The sequence below is a fragment of the Eublepharis macularius genome, chromosome 1 (assembly GCF_028583425.1).
Source record: "Eublepharis macularius isolate TG4126 chromosome 1, MPM_Emac_v1.0, whole genome shotgun sequence".
Taxonomy (NCBI): domain Eukaryota; kingdom Metazoa; phylum Chordata; class Lepidosauria; order Squamata; family Eublepharidae; genus Eublepharis; species Eublepharis macularius.
Genome location: NC_072790.1, coordinates 116,120,138 through 116,141,056, shown reverse-complemented (window position 1 = coordinate 116,141,056; position 20,919 = coordinate 116,120,138). Strand labels below are relative to the sequence as shown.

Below are 20,919 nucleotides of genomic sequence, written 5' to 3'. Positions count from 1 at the left end.
GTGGAAGGGATCTACCTAGTTAAGGTGGATTATTTTCAGTCCATTGAAATTTAAGTTGTTGATGAATTAATTTAGCTGTTTCAGGCAATAGATCAATAGGAAGTAATTCAGATTTGGTTTGATTAACTTTCAGTCCTGCTATATGTCCGAACTTTGAGAGAATTTCTTGAAGTTAGGGAAGAGACTTTACTGGATTTCTGATGTATAGTAACATGTCTAGAACCAAAAGAGGCTCCCCCCGTATGAAAACAAAAACCCGACCAGTCAAGCTGCAGCCGAAGAAGAAAATAAATCACAATCTCAAACACAACTCTAATGTTGATTTTATAAACTGTCTGATCTAATAAAGTGACTAAGTACATTCAAAGATATCATAAAGTACTCTGTAGTTTCAAAGACAATTTCCTATATAGTAGTACAATAATAATTACAATGAATAACAATAAATATCACTCATAAATAGTATACAATGAATATGAATAGTTCTGTACAAAAATAATATTTCTGTATAGTAACAGCTGCAGTAATTTAAATGTAGATCCAGCACAAAAACACCCTTGACATTAAAACAGTCCTTTGTCTTCTTTTTTTCCTTTTTCTTTTTTCAGGTGTGCTGGGAAGAAAAGCTCCAGGGAAGATATCCAAATACAAGGTAAGTATGAAGACAGAAATGCTATATTAACTGTTTCTATTTTTCTCTTTCAGGTGGAGTTGTTAACATGAAAGGCGCTGGAAGTTCACACTCATCAAGCCCTACAAGGGGCCGGCTATTAGCACACGAGTTTCATCCACAGACTTCCTCAGGGGCAAGAATACAGTTCACCTTGCATCATCATAAATACAAGTCGCTCCTACATCCCTTGAAGCGTCATGCCACAATCTCTAGCCATGCACAAGTATTTTTTTTCCTTGTTCTCCTGTCAGAAAAGACTGCCATGATATCCCTGGGGCCTTTTCCGGTTGGGTGATTCTGAGGGCCAATCCAGTAAGCTCTTGTTATTAAAGGGGCAATATCATCTTCTAAGTTTAAAATATTAGCTAGCCAATTAGCCAAAAAGGAAGGAAGGTCCTCTGAAGCAGTCAAATGTTCCTCAAAACCCCTAAATTTCAGGTTTGATTGTCTTGATTGGCATTCTAAGTACAATATTTTCTCTTGCATTTGCCTCTTATCCCTTTGAAGTTCTCAGACCTCTTTCTGTATTGTTTCACTCCTTTCTAAGGCACAGTCTGCTTTCTGTGTGGCATTGTTTATGCTTATTTTAAGATCTGAAAATTGATCTGTTCGTAGTTTAATAAGTACGAACATTTTTTCAAGAATATTTTGCTCCATGGAAGCCAACAGAGCTGTTAGAGCAGGATCGGGGGGGGGGGGGGTCAGTGGCAAACTCACCCAGCTTCCCTCAGCAGCTGTTTTAAGTGCGTCTTTTCTGCTCTCTGTTTGAAGTGCTAGCTTCTGAGGCTGAGGGGGGAAATCCTGTAAGTTCTCAACTGCTTTTAATTTTTTTTTTTACTGTCCATGTCTTGTTTACCCATATCCTGATCATTTTGTGTCAATTTTGAATGTTATGATGATTTTATTTGTGGTTTAGGCATTGGGGAGAGACGGAGCTTACTTTTATGCATCCATTTTGTACGGCGCAGATGCCACGCCCCCCAAATCAAGTTTTTGTTTTAAAGGCCAATCAAAATGCTTTTTAAAAGATTTTTAGTTAAACATTTGCAGGATTAGGTAATTCATGCGTATATTGCAGAAATATACAATTTGTTTTTAAGAAGATGTTTAAATGTGATGACTATTGGGCACAATTAATTTGCTTTAATTATAATGTGCTTCATCAGGGGGATCTTCAAAATTCCTTTTAGTGTCTATCCTGTATGTGCACTTATTGCAGAGTCATTATAATCAAATGTTTTCAGTGTTTTATCCAAATACACTGCCTGTCCTATGATAAATTTCCTTTTGTTTGTAACAATGTTGTGTTTTCTATTTATCCTACCTCTTGGATAGCAAAAATTTACATGCATGTGCTAAACTAACATAGGGTAAAGGACACTGCAGGTTAGAAAAAAAAGTACAGAAAAGACAACTAAGGATTTAGTGACGTTCACGAGCACTGATGTCTTTAGAAGAGGATTAGATAAATTCATGGAGAACAGAGGGGGATGGGGATGGAAAATCAGTGGCTACTAGCCATGGTGACTAAAAGGGAAACTCTATATTCAGTGGCAGTAAACCTTTGAATACCACTGCCTCTACGGCTTGGTGCTCGCCAGGGTGGATTTGATTTAAATCAAACTGATTTAAATCACGATTTAAATCACGATTTATATCACTAGTCATTAAGGCTTGATTTAAATCATAGTTTTCTACATAAAGACTAATTCTTGCTGGTATAACTTTAATATGCAAGTAGATGCCTGCCTTACCGATAGGTAAAGGAACTTCATTAAAGTATTCCCAAACTGGGTCTCTTTTACGGCCTGCTGCCATTATAGGTTTTTTCCTCCAAGGAAAGAATGTGATAAACCTCAGGTCATACACACAAAAGATCCAAAGACTTGTGCAGTATTGTGCTCAAAAAGTTTCACTTTCATTTTGTACTGCTTGCCCCTCCCTCCTCACACTTAGTTTCTTCTTGTGCAGATCTATTCCACTCCAAACAATCAGAAAAATATTATTTCTATTCACTGAACTTCTTGAAACTTAGTACTGGAAAGGTTGATTCTGTCTTCATAGGTTTGTAGAACAATAGGATTAAGGTCTTTTTCTCAACTCTGTTCATGTTATAACATTTTTGCTGTGAAGAAGAGGCATGTGATCTCTGCTGAGCTGACACAAATTCAGTTTTGAGAACTGCAAAACCAAGCATCTGTGATAATATCTTGTAGGCAGAGAAACTGCCCAATAATCTTACAAAAACCTCTGTAAGAGCATGACATTGTGAATGGATTAATGGAATTTATTTACCAAAAAAATTAAACATATACAGCCTTATTCTACATAATTAAAAACTAATCTTTATTTCATGATGGAATAACCTTTGGATGGTAATATATTTTCCTCAAAAAGCATTTTATTTAAAAAAATCCGATTTAAATAAAAAAAATCCGATTTTTTTGATTTTTTTAAAAAAATCATTGATTTTTATCCACCCTGGTGCTCGCCCTTCAGAGTACCTGGTTGCCACTGTGTGAGACAGGTTGCTGGACTAGCTGGACCACCGGTCTGATCAGCTTTGGCTTCAGGTATTTAAATTCGGTATGCTCGATAAAGATTTGGCACCCAGCCCCCCCAATTATTCCCCCTCCTCTGCACCCCCACCCAACTCCACTTACCTGGCCATGGAACCAAGAAGACCGCAGCTGCCAGCTGGGCAGTGGGGAAGCCCAGAGCCAGCTTCTCGGGGGTCTGTGCCGCCTTCTCTGGTGTCTCAGTGGCCAGCTGGGCGGCAGGGAAGCCTAGAGCCAGCACCTCCACACCCACACCGCTTTCTCTGCTGCAGTAGCGGCCATCTGGGTGGCGGGGAAGTCAGGAGCCTGCACAGCCTTCTCAGCCACTGCAGAGGGCCAGCTGTGCAGCAGGGAAGCCAGGAGCCGGCTCCTCCAGGGCCTGCATCGCCTTCTCCACCGCCGCAGAGGCCAGCTGGGCGGTGGAGAAGCCCAGAGCTGGCTCCTCTGGGGCCTGCACTGCCTTCTCCAGCACCGGAGGGGCCAACAGAGCAGCGGGGAAGGCCCGTATCAGCTGCTTGGCAAGGATCTCCCACCAAACAGCTGATCCATGGGTTTAAATGCCCCTTTCCATGCTACTTCCCAGCAGCACGGAAAAGAGGCATTTAAACCCCCACTGGCTGGATCAGCTGCTTGGCGGGGATCTCCCTGCCAAACAGCTGATCCCGGAGTTTAAATGCCCTTTTCCCTGCCACTACAAAGCAGCACGGAAAGGGGCATTTAAACCCCTTGACCCGAAGCGATATCGCTTCGGGAAGTTTTGCTTTGGAAATCCCGAATCATTGTGAATCGGGTCCAATTTAGGTACTTTACCCAAACCTGAAACCCAAATCACACACCCCTAACAGTACAATTGTGTACACTAAGTTATAAGTGATACAGTTATGTTTTTAAAGGAGAAAAATACATTTACATTTGGAAAAAAAGATAACCAAATTACTTTTAAGAAGAATGTGTTAAAACAACTCTACTTTATTCAGGACTTTTACATTTTTATATAACGTTTCTAAACATAATGACCATTCTTAACACAAGACTGAACTGGTCAAAAGTCTCTGCAAAATATAGATCATTATCAGTCACTTCTAACTCTATCTCACAAATATCTATGTTCCATGTTTGTCTTTCTCAAGCTGTCATCCAAAGATATTGGCAGTTTTCAGGTACTCTCTTCAGTAAGCATGTCCACATGATATTTCAGTAATATAGATATTTTAGCCAGGTGTGGTAATTGTATGTAGGTATGATTTCTTATCAAGTCAATTTAATAAGACTTAATTGGACTGCAGTACTCCAATAATTTTAAGTACTTTAGTTCTTCGTACCAAATTTGATCCCAGACATCTCCAGGATCTCAGCTATCAGGGAGAGAGTGCATATTCCAGCCCTATTTCAAGTGGCATATGATGTAACACAATCAGAAGTGAAATCACTGGCTTGCTAAGTCTAGTCCTTACCCAAGAGACAACTTCCTTTGCAAAAAGATAACAATGTAATACCCCTATACCGATCTACGGTACAGCCTCATTTGGAATACTGTGTACAATGCAGAGCTAGAAAAAGAAGAGTTGGAACAGGAAAGTAAGGAAATGAAGCCTTGAAGAAAGGCTAAAAGAGTTTTCAATTTAGAAAATGAGACAACTAAGAGGGCACAAGATAGAGAGAAAACATTTTCTTTCCTCTCCCAAATACAATCAATGACGTAGATGGACAAGAGGTTCACAACAGACAAAAGGAAGTAATCCTTTACTCACTGAGAATCAATGTCCCAGGAAATAGTGATGGCCATCAGCAGAGATGATGTTAAAAGTGCATCAAACAGATTCTTGGAGGATAAATCCATTAATAGCTGCTAGCCATGGTGACCACAGGAAAACTCCATGTTCAGAGGCAGTACATCTCTGAATACCACTGGCTAGGAGGCAACAACAGGCTTCGGCTTCTATGCCGTTTGTTAGCACTCTAGGGCAACAGGTTGGCCACTGTGTAAAGCAGAATGCCATAGAGATGGACCACTGGTCTGATCCAGAAGGGCTGTTCCTATACTCATTAATTACCCAGTTTCCCTAATCCTTATCATGGCTTAGATATTGCTCTAAATGAGTCAAGCCCAAAGAAATGGTATTAACTGGTCCAAAAGAAACATGGCTAAGAATTTGGCTGAGGGAACAATCCTAAATAGACTCTCAGAATCTAATTAAGAGCTGTTCAATGGGGCTTATCCCAGGAAACTCTTCTTAGGATTGCACCATGAGGGTCCACAATTGGAAAATGGGAAATCACCTCTTCAATAATACAATGGTCAGTGAGGAAATCTCTCTTTTCCACACTGATGTGACTCATGAAAGCTCATTCCCGACCACAAATCTTGTTAGTCTTAGTGCTACAGGACACTTGCTCTTTTCTACTGACACAAGCAGTATGGCATGTCTTTCTCACCCAAATAGTATATATTCTTCAGAAAAAAAATATTGAGCTCAATTTGCTTTTGCTGGCTTTCCTTGCAAGTATATGAAAATAAAATTTTGTGACCACTAATACAGAGCTTAAAAAACAAAACAAAACCGTGTACCCCACTATCACCCAAGACCATCCCATAATCTTCACATCTCCTAAACTTATTTGGTGGACTGTGGCAATAATGTTCTCCTATCTCCATTTGAGGTGAACATAAAAGTTCTTTTAACATTACAGTGTACTAAGAGAAGAAGCCTTCGGGGCAAAATGTTCTCTAGGAATCCCAAATCTGTTCATTAGCCTCAGAGGCCCTGACAGCTACATCTCCCTGTGCCCATTTATATTTGACATACTGCTATTGCAGCATTTGAACGGAGGGTGGATTTTGCTGCTGCATCAGCACCCTGTAAGTTTAGGAGAAGAGAAAGGGATAATGAGAAGGTCTAGAGAAGTGGGAAGGGTCACTAGAAACACTCACTGGCCAGATCTAAAGCAAAACCACATCCAGATCTGAAATAGGTTCACTTCATATTAGGATTCACATATCAAATAGGGGAACTTCAAATTTCAAGTTCTTCTAACTTGGATTTTGTCATCATCATAAATATAATTGTGTAGGGAGCAACTGCCAGAAGTCACTAGCTTTTCACCTTCCAGGCATCATTACGAGCTGGAAATGAGAACTTGCTTCTCATTTCCTGCCAGGTAAGACACAGCACTGTACAAATATAGCACAGACAGAGCAGGAAGAGAATCATGGTAATTTCCAGCAAGGGCTGTGTACTATCCACTACAGACCATCCATGCATTATCATCCCCAAAGCTCTCATAGTCATTGTTTCCAAGTTTTTAATATCCTTGAACTGTAGTGCCCAAAATGGAACACCATACTCCAGATCTAGTATTACCAGCACTGAACAGAGAAGGTATTAATTTCTCTCGGAAATGATGGTCCTGATAATACTGGATAAGTAAAATTGAATAGCTTGTGCCACAGCATCACATTGTTCAGTAAGGTAATTACTCAGAGCCAGTTACTCCATTATTACATGTGTTGAGTAGAACAACACTTTAAAGTTTAATTTCATTTTGGTGTAGCTTTCCTAGTTCTGCAATTGATAAAGATCATTTTCATATTTTAGTCTATCACCTGTAGTGTTTGCAAATCCTATCAGTTCAATGAATATCTATGAATTTGAACAGTCCATCATTCATCAACGAATAGCTCTGGGGCGCAGCAGTGGTAACTAATGGGCACTACTAACCTGTTATTGATCTTTCACTTTTTAACATGTCAATATGCTGCTTTTAACAAATTGCATGTGTGTGTATCTATCTATCTATCATATAGTATTTTTCTAGTTCACATTTCTAAAGGTCCCAGGAGCCATATGTAACTAGACAAAAACTTTTGAGTTTAGATATTCTGTGTGTGTGTGCGCGTGTGTGCGTGCCAGTCATCAAGGCACAATCGAGTTATGACAACCCCAACAAAGGGCTTTCAACGCAAGTGACAAGCAGAGGTGGTTTGTGAGTGCCTTCCTCTACAGAGATTTCCTTCGTGGTTGCCCATCCAAGTAAAGCTTGGATCTTAGCTTCTGAGATCTGATCAGCTCAGGCTATCCCATGGCTGCATTCTCTCCCAGGTCATTCTAGCAGCATACTATTAACAGAATGTTATCTGCTAAAAATCTTTACAAATTAACATTATCTATTAATTTTCTAGAACACTAAAGTGGAGCAAGATTTTTCCTACAATTGTTTCCATGAGATTAAAGAGAGCACTTTTAGTGTTACAGTACTATGCCAAACTCACAAATGGGAAAAATAAACTCATTCCAGACATACTATTCTTTAATTCAGGTAGTACAACTGCACATCAGAAAATGAAAGGAAGAGATAAAGTTTGCAAATGTAAGGATGGTATCTAAGCAACAAAAACAGAGATACTGTGCAAGCTTTGGATTCAACCTATATGTACAAATTACCACAAATTAATAACAACTTATAGAATGGGACTTTCTGCTTCCCCTTTCCACTACACCCCACTGAGCCTCCCAAAATTCTGCTCCTGGGAGTCAAAAGCATCTTCATAAACATAGTATTGGCTCAAGTGCAAAAGGAAATTGGCAAAAAACTCTCACCTCCTCTGCCAAGAGAAGTGCTGTTCTGATACAAAAAGAGCTACTATTGATATTCATGTTTACTCCAATTTATTATATACTTCATAAATATATACATTTCAACAACAATGCAATCTAGAAAAATACTTTGCAATTATATGTAATACAGCATTTTTTACTTACTGACTGTTCATTTAAATCCTGAGTGTCTTCCATGGAGGTTTCTCACTTTACCTTTTCTTCGCAAAGAGAAGCACCTTCCCTTTAAATCACAAATGGGTGTCCTAATTTTAACAGAGAACAAGGAGATAAAGTGTTACTTTGTTTTCATAGTCAAACAAAAAAGCCCTTTATTATAACACCTCTACTGGAAAATAGATGGGAATAGAGCTCTACAATCATTGTTATATTCCAAATTAAAATTAAAATACAGCAACTATTAAATGCCTAAAAGCCGACATAGATGTTTTGTTTGACATGAGGCACCCGCCTACAGTTCTCTCTCCTTTCCTAATCATATTTAGGCATGCCATACTAACCCATGCTTTGATGCCATCAGGTTTTCCTGCCCTTGTTCCAAATTACCAGGGGCAATTTTCACCAACTTACTAGTCTCACTGCATACCCCATATCACAGTTAATGATGTTTCTGAAGGACCCCTGATCCATAGGGCAGCATTTCAGGGAGTGCAGTGGGCTGCAATGGGGAGGAGGAAGAACGGCAAGTTCCATTCCAGAAGGAAATCTATTCACAGATCTCTGCCTACTGCTCAGCTCACAGGAAACCACAGGGGAACAACTCATATAAGAACATGTAAACATCACAGGGAGATAATTCAGTGCTGAATGTAATATTCAGTTCCACCCTAAATGGAAACAATTTTTATGTGTGATAGTCCTCAGCAGGAACCATTACGTGGAAACCATTCTGCTTTCAAACCAATGAGAATCTTAGGCAGGCACCAATACTAAAACAGATAATTAGTAGGTTTATTATAATCCCCCATTAAAAAAAACTCTGACACCATACTTGATATAAAATTTTATGTTTATGGATTTGATTTTTAAATGATCACATGAACACATACATGAACTATTTTATGGAAATTTGTAAGAAGGATCCATTGTTAGGGATTCCCGTATTCATTGTTCCTCTTTTATCTCATTTTTAAAAACTGCATAGGTTATAAAGTCTCACATGCAGGTATTAAAAAAACAAACTTCTAAAAGCTGATGAGCAAAAGCAGAGAAAGAGGGAAACATTCATCCATTCCACCAGCTATCAAATAAGAAGTATAACTTCACAGGTAATGCTAAATGTCAGATTACAATTCCTTTCTCACAATCTGAATTTATAGTTTGCCAAGAAGAGACAAGCTGTGGTTTTGGTGATTTTTCACATGAAAGCAATTTCAGGAAACAACTCCACATGCAACAATAAAGTTGCAAAATCTCCATGCAATGAGTCTACCTCCTCAGTGTTAACATATTAGTCAGTATGAATCACATTAACACATGAATTTTAGAGAGGCCACTAATTACTCTTGAATAGTCTCTTATTTAAAATATTTATATTCTACTTTTCTCCCAATCAACAAGACTCTTAAAAAAGAAGAGAAGCATCCCTCCTATGTGAAAGATGATATATGAGACCTGCATATTAAACACACAGAACAAAATTCTTTGTCTGAAATGCCTACTAGAGAAACTGATAAAAATCTAAAGACTTGGGGTGGTGGGGACAGCAGCTAAGTGCTTATTAAATAAAACAATCTTCCCAGTAATTCACTATTTCTGTACAGGAGAGTGGTCATGCCCATAATATAAAGTAATATACACAAACAAATCATAGTTACATGAGCTAAATAAGACACCATTTAAAGTTTCTGCACTCCTAACTATCAGCACATGCCAGCTTCCCAGATCGTATTTAATTCATATGGTATTCTTCCCTATAAACAGTCTTATTCAGACAAACATGCTACAGACGTTTATTGTATTGACCTACATTGTGTGGTCCACCTCGAGTCTCAGTGAGAAAGGCAGACTAAAAAAAGAACAAACTACCTGAGTGGGGAAGGAGAAGCAGAGCTGAGGTAGCAGAACAGAGTCAGGGGCAAGACATGCTTCTGGCGATCTGCTTCCTCTTCCTTACATTAATTCTAGTCTATTCAGCCCTGACTCTCAGACACAGCCATATCATGTCACAGAGAACTACAAAAAGATGTCATTTTCTGTCTTTACATTTCTGTCAAGCCCATACAAAAGAGGAAACTATGCACTCATCCCTCTCAACTTTATAAATGGTCATGACTGTCCAACTTCACTAACAGTGCAATCCTAAAGTGAGTTACTCCAGGCTAAGCCCAATGGTTTCAATGGGCTTAGACTGGTGTAACTCACCTTAGGATTGTGCTGTAAATCTTGGCGTATCAGTTTCAAAGCTTAGTTTGTTACAGAGCTTTAGTGAGACCTACGGTAGAGTCTAGACATTTGCAAATGTATGTGATATGAACAGAAGGGCCTCATGATCTATTAGCACACTGCTTCAAGGTAAAACTTTAAATAATGTTCCACAGTATCAATATCATAAAAACCAAGAGGAATGGTAGGGCATTTAACCTAGTATAATAAAAACACACCATTGAAAGCTTTAACATGTATAATAATATGCACACCGATTGTACAACAGTAATTACATTAGATGGAGAGGGGGCCCTTTGTTTTTAGCTCAGTTCCACTAATTTGTAAGAATGAAAACATTATAGAACTAATGATTCCAAAAAGAGTTGCATGAAAACATTACAGAACTAATGACTCTAATAAGACTAGCATTACTGTTTTAATAAAAGTATAAAATTAAGGGATAATAGTAAAACTTTTGCAATTTATGAGGCAATAATCTGGTAACTAAATCAACCTTCATCCCATATTCCATTGACAGACCCCGATTAAAAACACTTATTATACTATAAGTGTTTTAAGTACTTCTAAAATAGTTGTTAAAAGTTTTAAATTTGCACACAAGTTGGTGTGAAGAGAAGCATCTGCTACTGCAGATGTGAATTTAAAGCTGATGAAGTGTTTTATATCCCAAGATAAAAAAATTAGCATTTTTAACCTATCTTGCTTAGGAAGGTTTCTAGCTTCCTGATTAACAAATGCATTCAATAACGTTTTTCTTACAATTTGCTAAATAATATACTCCAATTTTTTAACACTGCAACTTCCATGAGCTATACATCAATATCAAATTGCAATAACAAGTTAAAAAACCTAAGAAAGGAAAAAAGCAAATGTGTACAGTGGTTGGAAAATATTAAATTATGAACACATTCACTGGATTTTTGAAGAATGTGTTACAATCATTGGTTTGTTTAACATTTTCCAAGGAGACAACGCCATCTTCTGTTTCTCCAGTGCCCTCATTTGAATAAGTATTTGTTTCTGCCTATGTTAAACCAAAGGCAAATAATGCTATCCAACGGGCCAACTGAGAGATAAGGAGATACTAGCTATTCAAACTTAGCACTACTCTGAATAGAGCCATCATGGCCTCACTCCTCCAGAATGGTACCATTTTACCATTTTCAAGCTGCTGCTGTTTAGCTGCTGTTTAGCTACTATTATGACAACAGAGTCTATGATCTTTTATACAGGAGGAAGTGTTACCACAGTCATATCAAAAACCTCTTAGGTTTTTTTCAGCAGAAGCAGTATACATCATGCTGAGATACAGAGTTAACTCACTGACAATGAAGAAAAAGACAATTCTGATGTGCAACAGTAACATGGTAATGGAAGACAGAATTCATAAAAGGAAGCCACAGTCACTCGCATAAAATCAAAGCCTTGAGGTTGGGTATGATGTAGTTGATTTAGGATATTAGTACACTTTTTGTACACTAGGTCTTCAAGCAAGTAAAGTTGATACATTTTTATCATCAGTTATCTAAAACACTTAAAGGTTCAGGAACGCACAAAAAATTGCCATTCCTTATTTATTTCCAGTAAAATGATCTTTCAGAAAAGTCTAGTCTGATCTGGAAGGCCTGTGAGAACAGCCCCAATCTCATTTCCTCAGGAAGAGAATCTGCGAGCAGCTGAAAAAGCCTTCTCATGCATCTCATCCAAATTAATATCAGCTAAGGCTGGCTCACATAGGATAGTACCATCCGTGGATCTCAAAGCCCAAGCAGGTTGCTACGGGGGGAGGCAAGTCTTCACTATCTCTGTACCCAAGCCATTTGGGGCTTTAAAGGTTAAAGTTAGTTCCTTGAACTGAATAGGAAACAAACTGAGAGCCACTACAAGTGAAGTGGTAATGGCTTTATATGATTATTCTGCTGTGTCTCAGTAAAGACACCTGAAACTGATTTCATACCAAACAATCTGCAATGGCATCCCCTCCAAGAATGTGTTACAGTAATCAAGACATGTATAACTGCAACCACATTAATGATCACATGAGGAAGTAAATGTTCCTAAATGAGGAAACTAGTCAAACTCTCAAAAAGACTATTATTATCTGAAAAATACCAGGCAGAGGTGTGTGTGTGTTATGTGCCGTCGTCTCCTACCTATGGTGACCCTATGAATGAAAGACTTCTAAAACGTTCTCTCTTTAACAGACTTGCTCAGATCCTGCAAACTGGAGAACGTTGCTTCTTTTATTGAGTCAAGCCATCTCATTTTAGGTCTTCCTCTTTTCCTGCTGCCTTCCACTTATTGACTTTTCCAGAGAATCTTGTCTTCTCATGATGTAACCAAAGTATGATAGCTTTAGTCTTGTCATTTTAGCTTCTAAGGAGAATTCAGGCTTGACTTGATCTAGTACCCACTTATTTGTATTTTTGGCTGCCCATGGTATCCACAAAAATCTCCGCTAGCACCATAGTTCAAATGAATCAATTTTCTTCCTGTCAGCTTTCTTTCACATCCATACATGGCAATGGGGAATACCATAGTTTGGATTATCTTGATCTTGGTTCCTGGAGAGACATCTTTATCTTTAAGGATCTTATCTAACTCCCTCACAGCTGCTCTTCCAAGTCTCAATCTTCTGATTTCTTCATTGCAGTCCCCCTGTTGGTTGATGATTGAGCCAAGGGATAGAAAATCTTGAACAACTTCAATTTCCTCATTGTCAACTTTAAAATTGTGTAATTCCGCGGTAGTCATTACTTTTGTCTTCTTAATGTTCAGTTGTAATCCTGCTTTGGTGCTTTCTCCTTTAACCTTCATCAGTAGTCATTTCAAGTCTTCACTATTTTCTGCTAGTAATGTGGTGTCATCTGCATATGTCAAATTGTTAATGTTCCTCTTACCAATTTTCACTCCACCTTCTTCTAGATCTAATCCAGCTTTCCTTATGATATACTCTACATAGAGGTTGAACAGGTAGGGAGATAATATTTATCCTTGTCCGACACCCTTGCCAATTGGAAACCATTTGTTTCCCCATATTCTGTTCTGACAGTAGCCTCTTGTCCAGAGTACAGGTTGCGCATCAAAACAATCAGATGTTGTGGCACCCCATTTCTTTTAAGACTCTCCATAGCTTTCCATGATCCACACAGTCAAATAATAATCAGTGCAAAGAAATAGAAGAGAACAACAAAAAAGGAAGAATAAGAGACTTGTTCTAAAAGATCTGAGAAATCAAGGGAAATTCAAGCCACAGCTTGGGATGCTGAAAGATCAACATGGAAATACAGTATCTGATCAGGACAAAATAAAGGAAAGATGTAAACAGTACACTGAAGAACTATACAAAAGAAATGGAAGGATGACAAATACTTTTGACGAAGAATCTTTTGATGAAGAACCAGAAATCCTAGAAAGTCAAGTAAAAGCTGCACTCAAACCAATTGAGAGAAACAAAGCACCTGGAGTAGATGGAATATCAATAGAGCTATTTCAAGTCACAGGAATCCATCAGAATCTTAACAAGAATATGTCAACAAATATGGAAAACAAAACAATGGCCCCACAGACTGGAAACGCTCAGTCTACAATCTCAAAAAAAGGGAATGTCAAGGAGTGCAGAAACTATCAGACAATCACGTTAATTTCCCATGCAAGCGAAGTGATGCTCAAAATTATACAGCTAATGGAACATCCCAGGGAATTTCAATAGTGATCAAGAATATGGTGTTTTTTTTCCTGCATTCGATTCCTTCCTTTCTCCATCTGAGTTTTTTCTCATGGAATTATCCTCATAGTTACTCTGGGAGAGTTTAGGCATATCTACCACCTCTTCTATCCACCAGTGAAGCCTACTGAATAAAACCAGATCAGCTTAGTAAATTGTCTCCAAGAACTTCATCTAGTACTTTTCCTCAAGTATCAAGGACCCTTGATCCATATTACTGAACACACAGCGGCATACCTGGCACACCCTAGGAGACAAATAGAACATATAGGATGGAAATGTTTAGCCACTGTAGCAAGATCAACAGCTTCTTTGACTTGCACAATGACCCTAGATCTAAGGGAAGAGAGTCCCTGCCAGTGACATATCCTACATGGTAAGCCTTCCATTACTTATGAGATCCTACACAGCACTATGCAGCAGCTTCCACAAATTTCCTCCTTTCTATCAAAAGTTCCTTCTTCCAGGCAACACTCCTAATGGCTTTGGGGGGAGGGGTGCTGTAGGTGGAGGATCTGACACAGGACATGAAAGATCAGTCCAGGTATCCACTACAAGTGAGACTAATGGGATTAGGCAAGATATCCAGATGCACAGAGGAAGTTTGGGGTGGGATAACTCTTCCCATCACAATCTTGACAGTTGGATGAGGAAAAATTCTTCACATCTAAGACCTTACCTATTCTTCATGCTGGTATTTATACATTTAAGCTATAATGGATTTTCAAAGTGATTTCAGCAGCCATGTGTTGTGATTCTTTTCCATGCTGCTCCACTAATTTACTTTATTCTGGTTAAAGCAAAAGGCAATAAAATTGCTAGAGGTTGGTCTGTATCCAATTATTTGTTTATTTAAAAGATTTCTATCCTATCTTTCCACCAAGACCTACTTTTCAGATGACGTCTAACTCTTGTTGAAAATGTAAAAATACCTCTTAAACCAGTTTAAGGCAATACTATCTAAAACCCAAAATCTATAGAACAGTGGCAGCAAGAATCATTAAAACAAAAAGCAGGTATGTATGATTTGCCATCAGAATCTCAAGAAAACAGGACTATTTTAGCATGGAGCCAAAACGGACCTTTGGACACTTACCGTGAAGGGTCCTTCTCCTCTGAGGAAAGGAGGACATCTTGGGTGATTCCCACCATCCAATCAGGGAGGCAGGAACTAACTTTCTTCCTCTTCCTGTCTAGCCTGTGGGACCACCCTCTCTTCAGTTCAGGTGACTCCACAAAGCAGTAACATTGAATTTATCATTCAGCAACTGTTAATACTGAGAGAAAAAACACCTGTTGCATTAACATGTACTGTAAATAAAGCATAACCCGGAGGAGGTATAAGAATGAGGCAGCAGGGTAGAGAAGGACGGAGACCCCGGGGAGGGCAAGATGTCCTCCTTTCCTCAGAGGAGAAGGACCCTTCACGGTAAGTGTCCAAAGGTCCGTTCTCCCTCTGAGGCGGAGGACATCTTGGGTGCTCCCAAAGCAGTTTCCAGTTTCTGGGTGGGATGTGGTCTTCGTCCATGATCACGCACTGCAGTACTTTTCCACTACAGTCGCTGTCCGCTGAATCATATAGATTCGATTTGTAGCATCTTAATAAGGTCAAGACTGACAAACTTGCAGCCTTCTACAAAAGTGTTCCCATGTAACGCTGCACTGGTAGTAGCATTCCTCAAAGAGTGAGCTGGTATTCCACAAGGAACCTCTGCAAAAAGAGTTTTTAGGAGTTTCGATAGTGTATGTTTTGCTATTGGCACCTACTGCTGCTGAAGACATTTTCTTCCCTAAACTGAGATGAGATATATTTAAGAACAGTAAGACTGACTTTCTAAATTGCAATATTCGGAGCAGAGGCCTTAATCCTCCTTCTGACATCTAGGTTGTGTCAGAGCCCCTCCCTAGTCTATTTAGGGTACAGGTATAAATATGGTAGCATTATCTCTTGCAAACTATGCAGTTTGGAATATGGTTTTGGAAGACAATACGAGGCATCACCTTACTATTGGGAAAGATACAGAGTTCAGGTCTGACTAAATCTTCTGGCAGATGCGAACATAATAAGGAAGATAGTCTTCATTCTCGGCCTTCTCAGGGGAACATCCTTGACTGGATCAAATGGATGCTTGGTCAGGGCTGTGTAAAATGTCTACTGAATGAGGGCTTCCCAATAAGAGTTGTAAATTCTGAGCATAAACTGTTTTCTGAATGCTAGGAGAATGTCGGCCACCTCTCAGAAATATTCCCATCTTAGGAAGGTGTTCCTTTCTATTTCCACACGGTTAAGCAGAATAAGTCTAAATGAGAAAGCCAAATCGGCCCCTGCTGTAACTTGACCGGATAGGTCAGTAGGATGAGAGGTGGAAATATCGCCATCTGTTGGAGGGTGGAAAGGCATGGTCTGTTACTGGTAAGGGTAGTAATACATAGAGGAGGCCTAATGGCCACTGCAATGTCAGGGCATCTGCTTGTGAGTAGAACAAATCTTGTCATGTACCCCAGTAGTTGATGGCTGTGTTGGGGCGCACACAGGTTCATGAGGTGTTGTGAAGTGCAATGTTATGAGATGTTTCTTAAGGGACTATACCCGTTGTCCCCTCAGCCAGTCTGCCTGGGCATTGGATATGCCTTTGATGTGTACAGTTCTGATTGAAGCTAGGTGACCATCCTCCCAGGTAAGTATCCTTGCTGCCACCTGTGTCACTTCAAGGTCTTGAATCCCCCCTGCATGTTTATATATATTTTGTCTGTAACCTTGTCCATACAGAGCTCTGAACTGGAAAAGGGCCAGACAAACTGCTCCCCTTTCTACGTCATTGATAGGAAGACATGCCTAACCTGATTCTTACACCTGTAAATATTTGTTGTTCTTGAAGGATCATGAATCTTTTGCTTTGTATTGGGTTGGTGACCTTAGCTCAGATGGGTTTTGATCTGAAGTGGTATCTGAATGGGAAGATCTGTCTTCTCCATGATCTGTTGTTAATCAGATCTAAGTAAGGTCTGAAGTGGTCTTGCCTATAGACGACCCCAAAGGTATTGCATTGTAGGTAGCAACTAGCAAACCCATCAGTTTCAGTAGTGTTGTGAGAAGTGATTTTGCACTCTGATGACAGTCTCAGTCAGCAGTTTGGTCTTCCTGACCTTTTCTTTGGTGAGGGATAGAAAAAACCCTTTTGGTGACTGTGATCTAACCCAGGTGTTCAAGCTTGTAGGAACTGAATGGTGAATTGAGTGTTGTGGTGAGATTTTCTCTTGAACCGATCAGGAGATCATCTGGGTACAAGTGAACATGAATACCCCCTGTCTCTGAAACGTATGATGGGGTTGAACATGAATTTTGTAAATACTCTTGGTGTGATGGACAGGCCAAAACAGGATGGCTCAGAACTGCCAATTTTTGTTTTTATTATTATTATTATTATTATTATTATTATTATTATTATTATTTTAAAAAACATAAAATCTTAGATAATTTTGATGGGCTGTCAGAATTGGTACATGGAGGTATGTCTCTGTGAGATCTGTAGATGTCATATGTTCTTCTGATTGATTAGTCACTGCGACTGAGCACAGAGTCTCCATTCAGAAGTGATATAATTTGATAAACTTGTTCAAAAAACTTGAGGTCTAATAACACCCTCCAGTCCCTATTCTTTTTAGGGACTGAGAAGAAGATTGAGTAGACCCCTTTCTGGAGGGCAGCTTTCAAATTGTATGGAATAGCCTTGTGAGACTATGTGTAAGGCCTGCCTGCTTGTCAACCTAAGCTTGATGGTAAAGAGTAGTTGGCCTCTCACGGGACAGCTAGCAAGTTCTGTCTTAGAGATCTGGGTATTAAGGTTGATCTCTTTCCCCGTGTGGAGAACTGTCTGTTTGATCTTTGGAAAAGGTAAGCATTATCCCCACAATACAGCTGGAGAGCTGGGACTGAGAGGACTGGTTTATCCAAGACCATGTGGCAAGTTCATGGCAGCAGTGAGAAGTAAACCTGCAGAGTACTGCATCACTGTTCAGTTATTTAACCGTTATACTACGTGTGGTCTTAAAAAGACACACACACCCCTTATTAAAGGGTTGCCTAGATTAACCTCAGGATGGCCACTTGGAATCTTGTCTGGACCTTAGTAGTGTGTGTTATGAATAAAAGGCTGAGGTCCAATGGATCTCCTCTCAGACTGTTTGAGTGTTTTTGGCAACATTCTTCTGTCCTAGGTCTCAATCTAGATCTTTCCCAGGGCACCCCCAAATAGCTTGTCTCTCTGAAAGAGGTAAGCCAGGATGATAATTTTAGAGTGTGAATCTGCTGGCCATGCTCTTACTCAAGCGTGCCAGCTTGTCACTGCTGTCAAGACCATAATCCTAGAAGAAAAAGGTAAATGTATCCAGGATGATGTCTGTCTTGAAGGTATTGGCCCTTACATTTCTGTTTGCCCCTTCAATGGGGGCAGCTATTGTTGTACAGGAGGAGTTGGATCAGTTTCCAGATCCATACTCCTGACACTCTTGAGGCAATAGAGACAATAGCTGTAGCCTTAATAGCCATGGTCACGGCCTCGTGAGCTCTTGTTAGCAGGGCCTCTCTCTTCTTGTCTAAGTGGTCTCTGACTGATCCTTACCCATCTTCTGACCAGAGCCCAGATGACTGAAGAGTAGCCACTGGAGGTTCCATCGCAGGTACCTGCAACAACTCATAGCAAAAAAGGTAGTAAGTACAGGGTTTGGGGGGGGGACCAAGTTTGGGGATTATTAATTGGCTTATGGTGTAGAACACTCAGCCTTGAACCTTCTCCACAAATATTCTGGAAATGGGAGGACCTTTTCTGAGGAACCTTCACGAGGAAGTGACTCGTTTCCCTGGGCTGGATTTAGTATTCCCAGTCTAAGGGTCCTACTCCCCCAAGGCTAATTTTTACAGCTCTAAGGCTGAGAATGTCTTAGGTGACAATACTGGTAGACCTCAGATTCTGACAGCTGGACTGACTGTTCTGGTAGGGATATTTCTTCCTTTTCCACATCTGAAGGAATTCATCCTTATCCCTGTCATTACAAACTCCATCTGAGGGTGATTCCCCTGCTCCGTGGGGATCCCTGACTTATTGTTACAAACTGCCTTATTCTGACTCAGACCATCGGTCAGTGTTCTCTCCTCAGACTGGCAGCAGGTCACCAGGGTCTCAGAAAGAGGTTTTTTTTTTTTTCTCCTCATCTACCTAATCTCTTAAACTGGAGTTAAGGGGAACAAACCTGGATCTTTTGAATACAAAGCAGAAGCTCTTCCACAGAGCTACAGCCTTACTCATGGAGGGAGGAGGAGGTAGACACCACACCACTATTTCCTCTCTCCTGGTTAGTCTTAAGAGTTAAAAGGTTCAAAGACACCAGCAAAATTGCGCCCTTTATACATTACCCATCTGACAGGGAAAGGCAGGGCTAGATCCTGTTGTAAAAGCAGGGCTAAATCCAAAGGGGAAAGGCCTGCTGTAAAATCTCCAGGCAGGAGATTGGCATGGGCACATTCACACGGAGCCAGGGCTGAGGAGATTCCTGGAATCTTTATAGGGCCAAGGTGCTTCTGACTGGTAAAGTAACAGGATTTCCTCCCTCACAGCCAGTCTAATTGCTGATAGGAATTCTGGAGGTATAACACGCTTGGGGGAACACTTACATGGCCCTCCTGGGCTTGTCGGCTGGAGCTCTGGGTGTCTGGATTATGTTTCAGCCATGTTTCTCCTGCCAGGAGATTGGCAAGTGCATTGCGTTGTTTCCCGCCAAAATTGAGCTCCACCAGGTGGCGCTGTTCTCAGCTGGCTGGCTGAGGCACACTGTTTTAACAAGCTCCCTCTGTGGAAGATGGAGCTGTTGAGAGGCCTGCGTCTCTTCCAAGGCCATTTCCTTGCCAGGGAACACATACAGCCTCAGAGGCATGTTGGTGCCGGCTGGGCCTGTTCCCGCCATCGGTAGGACGGCACTCCATAGGAACAGCCCATATTCTCCTCGCCAGGGAACCCATACAGCCTCAGAGGCATGCTGGTGCTGGCTGGGCCTGTTCCCGCCACCGGAAGGATGGCTCTCCGTGGGAACAGCCCAAATTCTCCTCCATGAAGCTTTCCTCAGAGTCCGATGACTCTCTAGAGACCATCTCGTCCTCTTCTTTTCTTTCTTTGGCAAGAGGAGTAAAAGAAGAGGAAATGGGAGGAGAGTAAGGTAATGAAGCAAGTAAGGAGTAAGGTAAAGAATGATTTGAGGAAGAAGAAAGATAAATAAGAGATAGAGAGAAAAAAGGAAGCAGAGCTAGTCTGCTGCAGAACTGCTCTCCCTGGAGGCAGGAACAGAACTGAAGAGAGGGTGGTCCCACAGGCTAGACAGGAAGAGGAAGAAAGTTAGTTCCTGCCTCCCTGATTGGATGGTGGGAATCACCCAAGATGTCCTCCGCCTCAGAGGGAGAAGAGAATATTGTTAGCATGAAATGAATGTGCTTAAAGAAGGAATTTTATTACCAGTATTTATTTTTTATTTTACTTCATCTATGCCCCACCTCTCTCCAATAGCAATCCAAAGATGCTTACATCATTTTCCTCTCCTCCATTTTTTCCTCAGAACAAACTATATGAGGTAGGTTAATTTGAGGGTTTATTACTGGTCCAAGGTCACCCAGCGAGCTTCCAAGGCAGAATGGGGAATCAAACCTGGGTCACCCAGATCCCAGTCACCTCACTCTAGCCACAACACTACAGTGCCTCTCATACATAGTATGCCACCACACACCCTGGTAAGCCTGCTTCCCAGTTTTTGAAGTCAGGAGGACCTAGATTGCCTCAGACAACAATGGACAAGTTCACAACGCTCCCGCTGTTGCAGCAGCTGTTACAGGTGCATGTGGGCAAGAAAATGACCCCCCCACACACACACACACATACACACACCATCTTTCTAAAGGGAAGATTTAATCAT

At 40.4% G+C, this 20,919-nt stretch overlaps 1 protein-coding gene across 1 annotated transcript in view; it reads right to left on the bottom strand.

Moving 5' to 3' along the window:
- EYA4 (EYA transcriptional coactivator and phosphatase 4) overlaps positions 1 to 20,919 on the bottom strand; it is a 236,115-nt gene that overhangs the window by 203,266 nt on the left and 11,930 nt on the right. The window contains exon 2 of the mRNA XM_054978088.1: positions 7,992 to 8,092. Coding sequence (XP_054834063.1) covers positions 7,992 to 8,024 — 33 coding nt within the window. The 5' untranslated portion in view covers positions 8,025 to 8,092. The remainder of the gene's footprint in view (positions 1 to 7,991; positions 8,093 to 20,919) is intronic.